The 10,374-nt window shown below is 43.5% G+C and overlaps 1 protein-coding gene across 1 annotated transcript; it reads left to right on the forward strand.

The window, feature by feature from the left end:
• Positions 1-734: 734 nt before the first annotated feature.
• TMCO2 (transmembrane and coiled-coil domains 2) lies at positions 735-5,070 on the forward strand. The gene is made up of 2 exons (XM_032247081.1): positions 735-1,351; positions 4,664-5,070. The coding sequence occupies exons 1-2, from the start codon at positions 1,115-1,117 to the stop codon at positions 4,943-4,945; spliced, it is 519 nt and encodes a 172-aa protein (XP_032102972.1). The 5' UTR covers positions 735-1,114; the 3' UTR covers positions 4,946-5,070.
• The last annotated feature ends 5,304 nt before the right edge of the window (positions 5,071-10,374 follow it).

A 10,374-nucleotide genomic window follows, 5' to 3' on the forward strand; every position in this document is an offset into this window, starting at 1 on the left:
AGCACTTTGGGAGGCCGAGGCGGGTGGATCACGAGGTCAAGAGATCGAGACCATCCTGGTCAACAAGGTGAAACCCCGTCTCTACTAAAAATACAAAAATTAGCTGGGCATGGTGGCACGCGCCTGTAGTCCCAGCTACTCGGGAGGCTGAGGCAGGAGAATTGCCTGAACCCAGGAGGCGGAAGTTGCGGTGAGCCGAGATCGTGCCATTGCACTCAGCCTGGGTAACAAGAGTGAAACTCCGTCTCAAAAAAAAAAAAAAATTTTTTTTAAATCTTGTCTCGTCACATTTCCATTCAAGCTCAATACACCTCAGTTTTACTTCTTTAAATGTGAAAACAGCTGTTGTCCATTTGATGGAATTGTTGGAAATGTAGATCTACATTATCCAAGAGGGTAGCCACTAGCCACATGTGGCTATTTAAGGTTTTTTTTTTTTTTTTTGAGACAGAGTCTCGTTCTGTCACCAAGGCTGGAGCGCAGTGGTACAACATCAGCTCGCTGCACCCTATGCCTCCCAGGTTCAAGTGATTCTCCTGCTTTGGCATTCCAAGTAGCTGGGACTACAGGTGCACACCACCATGCCAGGCTAATTTTCATATTTTTAGTAGAGACAAGATTTCGCCATGTTGGCCAGGCTGGTCTTGAACTCCTGGGTTCAAGTGATCCACCCACCTCGGCCTCCCAAAGTGCTGGGATTACAGGTGTGAGCCAGCACACCTGGCCAAATTTAATTAAAATGTAAAATTCAGTTTCTGCTGCACTATTCACATTTCAAGTAACTAGTGGTTACCATATTGGACGTGGCAGATAAAGAACATTTTCTTTATTGCAGAAAGTTGTATTAGACAGCACTATGCTAGAGCTAGAACTAGCCAAAGATCAGAGAAAGCAATATAAATGAACTGAAAGCCCAGGCCAGTACCTGGTTGGGTTTAAGTAAGATACACTGGTTGGGTGAGTGAAAAGCAAACTGACCTTTGGAACAGTGACATCACAAAGCACAACTCACAATGGCTCCAGAACACCTAGGTCCCCAGGCTACTTCCCCTAACTCATATCTAGATTCCTGAAGCTTCTGCACATGTAGTTCCTGGAGCTGCTGCTTATTAAAATGTCAACAACTTCATCTTCTAGCTGGGACAGCCTCTTAGATACTCTCTCTCAGAGCCCAATATGGAATTGGATACAAGCAAGTTTTCTGGGAGAGACTGCTGCACCTCAGCAAACAAGTTTGGGACTATTAGATAATATTGCTCCGGCTCTGCAAGTCATCTTGAGAATTTCTTTCTTGATTTTGTTGGGAATAGGAATATATGCCTTATGGAAACGAAGTATTCAGTTAATTCAGGTTATACTCTTTTGTTACGGATATTTATATAGTTATAAATTGAAATTCAATTAGTTCTCTCCCATATTGTTGCCACCCAGTTTTAAGATCATGCAGATGTGCAAAGGCAACCCTTGTCTCTTAAGTTGGCTGAAAATCTCCATCAATTAGGCTTTGGGCATAAAAATGGTCTTTATCACAATGGTCTTTGGGTTGTCCTCTATAATAAAATAGACCAAACGTGCTTGTAGTCTGAAAAGACAGACTTACCCTCAAAATTTCTTTGATCACTTATTCATCTTTGAATGCTACTATATTTATAGAATAGGCACCATAGTACAGTTAGGATCTTGAGTATGGCCCTTCTGTTCTTACTATGCCTTTCATTGTTCTGTAACTGATAAGGAGGCAAATGTATTAAGTCATCACAATGTGTTCATTATTGTGTTTTAACAAAATAAGGCTCCCTAAGTATACAGGAGCTCTTTGGGGAGTAGGAATTTAACTGGCTGGAATTGTGAGAAACAGGATTTTACATACTTCTGTGCAGTCACCAATAATAACAGTTGACATACAATATAGTCCAATGCTTTGAGAATCTCAAAAATTCCATGAAATGGATGGAGGCTATTTTCACATGACAAGTGAAGAAACTGAGGTACACTGAGGTTCAATGGAAACTTAAGGTGACAGGATTTTAAACGGGCTTTTTATTATTTTTTTTGAGATGTGGTTTTGCTCTTGTTGCCCAGGCCGGAGTGCAATGGCGCGATCTTGGCTCACTGCAACCTCCACCTCCAGGGTTCAAGTGATTCTCCTGCCTCAGCCTCCTCAGTAGCTGGGATTACAGGCATGTGCCACCAGATCCAGCTAATTTTTTGTATTTTTTAGTAGACATGAGGTTTCACCATGTTGCCCAGGCTGGTCTTGAACTCCTGATCTCAGGTGATCCACCAGCCTCAGCCTCCCAAAGTGCTGGGATTACAGGTGTGAGTCACTGTGCCCGGCCTTAAAAGGGCTTTCTTTTTTTGAGACGGAGTTTCACTCTTGTTACCCAGGCTGGAGTGCAATGGCACGATCTCGGCTCACCGCAACCTCCGCCTCCTGGGTTCAGGCAATTCTCCTGCCTCAACCTCCTGAGTAGCTGGGATTACAGGCACGCGCCACCATGCCCAGCTAATGTTTTGTATTTTTAGTAGAGACGGGGTTTCACCATGTTGACCAGGATGGTCTCGACCTCTTGACCTCGTGATCCACCCGCCTCGGCCTCCCAAAGTGCTGGGATTACAGGCGTGAGCCACCACGCCCGGCCCAAAAGGGCTTTCTTAAGAATGATGAGTTTCCTTGATAAACGCAGAGAGACGTTGTTACTGGATCATTTTTTAGCATTCACTTATTTTCACATGTCACTATTGTTTAGTAATCATGGTCACAGGTACTTTCTATTTTAAACCATCACAATCTTTTGTAGTAGTCAGGGAAGAGATTATTTTCTCCATTTTGTAGATGAGAAAATTTGATTATCACCCACTCAAGTTTAAATAGTTTGTAAGAGCTAGCAAAATTGGAGTTTGAATCTCATTTTTAGGATTTGAAATTCAGTTCTCAAAAATCTCATTTAATGTAAACCAATTGACCTAAATCTTGAATAGGAATGTGTGTGTGTGTGTGTGTGTGTGTGTGTGTTGTGAGGATTAAAGGAGACATTTTATGTATAAATCCTAGCACATATATTCAATAGTTGGTGCTATGGTGAAGCACCATCTCTACTAAAAATACAAAAAAATTAGCTGGGCATGGTGGTGGGTGCCTGTAGTCCCAGCTACTCAGAAGGCTGAGGCGGAGAATCACTTGAACCCAGGTGGCGGAGGTTGCAATGAGCCGAGATCACACCACTTCACTCTAGTATGGGCAACAGAGAGACTCCGTCTCAAAAAAAAAAAAAAAGTGATGCTAGTTGTTATGAGAAGGAACAAGATGATGTTTTCTTAACCTAGCAAGGATCTATCCTACTATATATATGTTTTTATTTTTTTAATTTTTTATGTTTTAGAGACAGTGTCTTGCTCTGTTGCCCAGGCTAGAGTGCAGTGGTGTGATCGTAGCTCATTGCAGTCTCAAACTCCTGGTCTCAAGTGATCCTCCTGTCTCAGCCTCCTGAGCAGCTGGAACTACAGGCACACACCACCAGGCTTGGCTAATTTTTTTTTTTTTTTGAGACGGAGTTTTGCTCTTGTTACCCAGGCAGGAGTGCAATGGTGGGATCTTGGCTCACCCCAACCTTCACCTCCCAGGTTCAAGCAATTCTCCTGCCTCAGCCTTCTGAGTAGCTGGGATTACAGGCATGTGCCACCACGCCTGGCTAATTTTGTATTTTTAGTCGAGATGGGGTTTCTCTATGTTGGTCAGGCTGGTCTCGAACTCCCAACCTCAGGTGATCCACCTGCTTTGGCCTCCCAAAGTACTGGAATTACAGGCATGAGCCACCAAGCCCAGCTTGACTCAGTTAATTAAAAAAAAATTTTTTTTGTAGAGATAGGGTCTTGCTATGTTGTTCAGACTGGTCTTTAACTCCTGGCCTCAGGCAATCCTCCCACCTCAGCCTCCCAAAGTGCTGGGATTATAGGTGTGAACCACTGCATCTGACCCTAACACATATACATATTTTTTAATGTTTTTTTTTTAAGAGACAGGGTCTGGCTATGTTGTCCAGGCTGGAGTGCAGTAGCCATTTACAGGCACCACCATAGCATACTACTCCTGGGCTCAAATGATCCTCCCACCTCAGCCTCCCTAGTAGTTGGGACTACATTTGTGTGCCATTGTGCCCAGATCTCTCCTAGTATACTTTAAAAACCTTTTCCATGACCAAGAAATCCAGTTTTTCAGACCACTAAGTCCTAAAGTGTACTTGGAAGTGTGAATTCCTGGGTTCCTGACCTGGCTCTACCACTTCCAATATATGACCTTGGACAATGACAGAGTTCAAACTGAAAAGTATATAGTTATCCAGTTCTGTTTTTTTCTACATAAATAGGTCATGCCTAAAAGACGCAACTTCCAGCACAGAGCCCAGCATGTGCTAGACATTCAGAAAATGGTATCTATTACAACAATATTGATTAAATGCAAATAATAATCCTGCCTGACCTGGCTACCCCTCCAGTTTGCAGTGAAAATCAAAAGATGAAGGAGGTGTGAAAATATTTTGTTAAATGCGAGACTTGTTATAGGAATAAGGAATTACTATTAAGTTTTTGTTTTTCTCTTACAGTAAACTGTAGCATTCACATGAATGAACAATAACACTTAACTTCTGTTGTTCCATTTTAGAAAACGTTGTTGTTTGTAATCACACTCTACAAACTTTACAAGAAGGGCTCAGATATTTTTCAGGCTTTGCTAGCCAACCCAGGAGGAAGTGGTCTCCAAATTCAAGATAATAATAATCTCTTCCTGTCCTTGGGTCTGCAAGAGAAAATTTTGAAAAAACTTCAGACAGTGGAAAACAAAGTGAAGGACCTAGAGGGGATAATCATTGCTCAAAAACCAGCCACGAAGAGGGATTGCTCCTCTGAGCCCTACTGCAGCTGCTCTGACTGCCAAAGTTCCTAGCCCACATCAGTGTTTACTTCCCCATTTGAAATGTAAAACACTCCAGTGTTTTCCAGAAAAGCACTGTTTCTCTCATATGTGCAGTGGTGTATCAATAAAGATAGAGAACTCTATTGAAATTACCCTGCGAAGACTGGCTCTCTATTTAGTAGGGCTAAGCTTCTACTTGTATGTATGGTGGGGTAAAGTGGGGTATAGTAGCAGTTAAAAATGTCTCTAGGATTGCAGTGCACACTCAGCAGGCTGGAGACCGTAAGCTGCCATAGAGGAGAGGATAGCTGGACAGGAATCTAAGACGGTAGGAAGAGAAAGGGGGGTGGTCAGATATATGGCCTTGAGGTGCATGCTGAGGAGGCTGGACTGCATATAATAAAAAGTAGGAAAGTGCTGTTTGAGGGCCCTCAGTGAACTGTCCTTTAGAGGTAGGCTGGCCCCTGTGCTGGTTTTCAGCCTAAAGGTATATATGCAGTCCAGGGGTCTCCTGCATTAATTACTCAAAAGCGGGCAAGGGTGGGGGTAGATATAGACTGACATAAAGGAGACTGATTTTTTTTTTTTTTTTTTTGAGAGGGGTTTCGCTCTTTTTACCCAGGCTGGAGTGCAATGGGGCGATCTCGGCTCACCGCAACCTCCGTCTCCTGGGTTCAGGCAATTCTCCTGCCTCAGCCTCCTGAGTAGCTGGGATTACAGGCACGCGCCACCATACCCAGCTGATTTTTTGTAGTTTTTAGTAGAGACGGGGTTTCACCGTGTTGACCAGGATGGTCTCGATCTCTTGACCTCGTGATCCACCCGCCTCGGCCTCCCAAAGTGCTGGGATTACAGGCTTGAGCCACCGCGCCCGGCCTAAGGAGACTGATTTTATCCAACTTTTACTGATACCTACTCTATGCTAAGCATAAATTCCTAGGGATGTGATAATCCCTAGGAATCTTTCCTGAGTGTTTCAGGGGCACTTAGTTTGGCTGGACAAACAAATAATTTCAGATCAAGGAATTTAATAGTGGGGTCATAACATTTTTTTGGGGGGGGTAGTGGTTAGAGTCTTGCTCTGTTGCCCAGGCTGGAATGCAGTGGCAGGATCTCTGCTCACTGCAACCTCAACCTCCAGGATTCAAGTGATTCTACTGCCTCAGCCTCCCGAGGAGCTGGAATTACAGGTGCCTGCCACCATGCCTGGCTAATTTTTGCATTTTTAGTAGATACGGGGTTTCACCATGTTGGCCAGGCTGGTCTTGAACTCCTGACCTCAAGTGATATGCCCACCTTAGCCTCCCAAAGTGCTGGGATTACAGTTGCAAGCCACCGTACCTGGCCATAACATCTTGAACTGAGTAGAATTCTCCTTGGCAGGGATGGAAGAAAGGAGGGATTCTATTCAATGTGTACCCTGATGAGAGAGAGAGATGGCCCACTGGGGAGGTGGCAGATAATGATTCTCTCAGCAGGCCTCAGATTCCACTAACCTTATAGTGTTTGCATTTTTGCCACAATAAATGACATAATGGTCATTTGAAACACTGTGTAACTATCTGGAACCTAAATGAAATATTTCATATCCATAGAGGAGGTCTACAGAAAAAAAGTTTCATTTGGTATGCAAATGAAGTGATTTGTTGCCATGCTGGAGAAAAACTGGCTATGCTGCTTAACAACACACAATATAAGGCTGGGTACACTGGCTCATGCCTGTAATCCCAGCACTTTGGGAGGCCGAAGCAGGAGGTTTGCTTGAGTTCAGGAATTCGAGACCACCTGGGCAACATAGTGAGACCTCATCTTTACAAAAAATCAGAAAATTAGCTGGGTTTGGTGGTGCATGCCTGCAGTCTCTGCTACTCAGAGAGCTGAAGCAGGAAGGTCACTTGAGCCTGAGAGATTGCTTCAGTATCCTGGATGGCAGGACAAGACGCTGTCTTAAAAAAAAAAAAATACAATATAGCAGTCTCCAAGAGGCATATTCCCAAGGGAAGGGTAATCTTGACCATTTGTAATTCCTGCCTAATGCACTGGAGTTAAAATACCACCCCTGGATGAGATTTCACCATATTGTGTATTAAGTAGACAAACAGGTGGGTGAATACAAGGTGGGGTCAGGAAAGGCTTTGCAGAGGAAGTGACATTGAGGTGTCCCAGAAATGATTACATAGGCAGACAAAGAAATGGAAGATATTCTTCCTGGGTGAGATCATCATGAAAGTATATTTTTATTTTTTGAGACGGAGTTTCACTCTTGTTGCCCAGGCTGGAGTGCAGTGGCACGATCTCGGCTCACTGTAACCTCTGCCTCCCAGGTTCAAGAGATTCTCCTGTCTTAGCCTCCTGAGTAGCTGGGATTATAGGCGCCCACCACCATGCCCAGCTAATTTTTTATATTTTTAATAGAGATGGGGTTTCACCAGGTTGGCCCAGCTGGTCTGGAACTCCTAACCTCAGGTGATTCACCCGCCTTGGTCTCCCAATGTGCTGGGATTATAGCCACCGCATCTGGCCTGGAAGTATATTTTTAAAAGGATGGTTTCCTGGGCAACAAGGAGAGTTTCAGGGTGGCTTTGTTATTTCCAAAGATACAATAAAGGATTTTGACTTTAGTGCAAGACACACTAACCTCATACTCAAATATGCTTTAACTCATGATGTGGCAAACAGAACAGATGGAAATTAACAGTGTGTATTATCTGACAGTTTAGGTGAGAGGTTATTGTGCTACTGATGGAGTGTCATGCTATTTTTTTTAAGTCAATATCTCAATTATTGTGCTGTCTAAATTTCATTTCAGTCATATTGTCTTGGTTACCCCTCTCGAGTATATCAAAGGAAAATGTTCAAAGGGTTTTGCCTGTAATGAGCACTTTGGGAGGCTGAGGTGGACGGACTGCTTGAGCCCAGGAGTTTGAGACCAGCCTGGCCAGCATAGCGAGATCCTGTCTCTATTTATAAAAATAATAAAAAAAGAAGCATTTTGAAGAGTAGACTGATGTCAGGTAATGAAGGGCCTCAAAGGTCGTACCATATAGTTTGGGTTTTGTACTGTCAGAAATAGACCATTATAGGGGTTGTTTTTTTCCAACAGGGAGTAACACAGAATTAGTAGCCTATATGTGAGACAGAACATATAAGCTAGGAAGTAGAATGAGCTAGATGAAAAGGAAATAACAGCTTCTCCTGTTAGGGTGCACAGTGTGATAGAAACTGATGGGGTTACCTCGTTCCTGGCTCTCAGCTTCTCAGAGAGGATGTGTGAATCACACCACAGTCATAAGATTGATACCAAGTACCAGGTATTCATTCCCAGTAGGGAATGATTTTTTTTTTTTTTTTTTTTTTTTGAGATGGAGTGCAGTGGTGTGATCTTAGCTCACTGCAACCCCCGCTTCCCAGGTTCAAGCGATTCTCCTGCCTCAGCCTCAGCCTCTGGATTAGCTGAGATTATAGTCACCTGCCACCATGTCTGGCTAATTTTTTTTTTTTTTTTAGTAGAGATAGGGTTTCACCATGTTGGCCAGGGTGGTTTCAAACTCCTGACCTCAAGTAATCCACCACCTTGGCCTCCCAAAGTGCTGTGATTACAAGCATGAGCCACCGTGCCCGGCCAAGGCAGATCATTCTTTTCTTGAGGCCCGAGCACCTATGGCCAGGGTATCAACTAAGGGAATTTGGATGCTTGGTAAGCAGAGAATCAAGGCAAGATAGGGTAAAAGCTTGAGAGCAACTATATCCTTTAGTTTACATAGGGTAGATGGACTACCCCTACAGCAATGTCTATCACTCTAGGGATAATAATCTTTATCCTTCAAATTCAGTCCTTTTCCTTTATTTTTATAGAGATGAGGTTTCACTGTGTTGCCTACACTGCTCTCAAACTCCTGTACTCAAGCAATTATCCCACCTTGGCAGCCCGAGGAACCAAGATTACAGGTGTGAGCCAGCACACCATGTCAGTCTTTCTCCTTTAACAAAATCCTGCCAACAGCTTGTTTTGAGGTTCCCATTTTTAGACTCCACACAGGCCAGCCCTTCTACTAGCACTGTCTTTCTGAAAAGAGCAAACAAGTGATTATTCACTTTCCATAATTCACTAGTTCTCCATTGCCACGACCTTAGTCTGCATTACCATCTCTCACCCGGATTCTTTTTTCTTTTTTTCTGATTTCCTTGGTAACTGCTAAATCGCCTGGGTTCTTGAAATGGCCTCCCAACTGCACTCCCTCCTTCCATTTCCCCATTAAATTTATTCTCGGCTGGGTGCAGCCTGTAATCCCAGCACTTTGGGAGGCCGAGGCGGGTGGATCATGAGGTAAGAAGTTCAAGACCAGCCTGGCCAAGATGGTGAAACCCCCGTCTCTACAAAAAAAAAAAAAAAAAAAAAAAAAAGACAGGCATGGTGGCAGGCGCCTGTAATCCCAGCTACTCGGGAGCCTGAGGCAGGAGAATTGCTTGAACCTGGGTGACAGAGGTTGCAGTAAGCCGAGGTTGTGCCACTGGGTAATAGATGAGATTCCATCTCAAAAAAATTTTTTTTTATTCTCCAGATAGTAGTGAGAAGGACTGTCTGCTCAAAACTCTGCAATTCTCTGCTCAAAATCCTGCAATAGCTTATTCTTTCATTCTGACTGAAAGTCTTTTAACTAAAAGACTGCATGATGGCATGGATTTGCACTCCCCCTCTTCCTCTTTCCACAACCTCTTACCATTCTTCAGATGTGATAAGCAACGGCCAATCTCAAGGCCTTTGCACTTGCTGTTCACTCTGATTGGCAGTTTCCCCAGATATCCACATGGCTTCTTCTCTTACTATTTTGGGGGTCTCAAATGCCAGTTAATCTGAGGCTTCCTTGACCAACTTATGTAAAGCAGCACCCCCCGCACCAACATGCTGTATTGCCTTTTTCCTCCTTTTTCTTCATAGCACTTATCACCACCTCCACTTTTACTATTAAAATTTTGCTTATTATTTATCAAACACTCCATCCAACCCAGCTAAGAATGTAAGCTCCAGCAGAGGGGCTTTAGTTCACTGCTATATCCCTGGCACCTGGAAATGCATCTGGCATTTTGCAGACATTCGGTATTTATTGAATGAATGAACTCAGTCAAGCCAGTCAGTCTTGGCTTTTTAAAACCTTGGCCTCCTGTTCCCCTACCTTTCCAGACACATGGTGACAGATCAATGCTATGATGCCCTTCTCCCAAACAGTACCTAACCTTTATTGGGCACTCACTCAGAGTTATCTGCATTTCTAGGAGCTTTACATGAATTTTCTCATTTGATTTCAACAATACGAGGAAGTAAGTATATACTATAGTATTCCCATTTTACTAATGAGGATCTGATGCACAGACAGGTTAAATAACTTGCTAATACATGGTACAGCCGTGACTGGCACTCAAGCAGCTTGACTCTAAACCTGTGCCCTTAGCCACAAAGC

Source organism: Sapajus apella, unplaced genomic scaffold (assembly GCF_009761245.1).
Source record: "Sapajus apella isolate SASKATOON/1434 unplaced genomic scaffold, GSC_monkey_1.0 scaffold62, whole genome shotgun sequence".
Taxonomy (NCBI): Eukaryota; Metazoa; Chordata; class Mammalia; order Primates; family Cebidae; genus Sapajus; species Sapajus apella.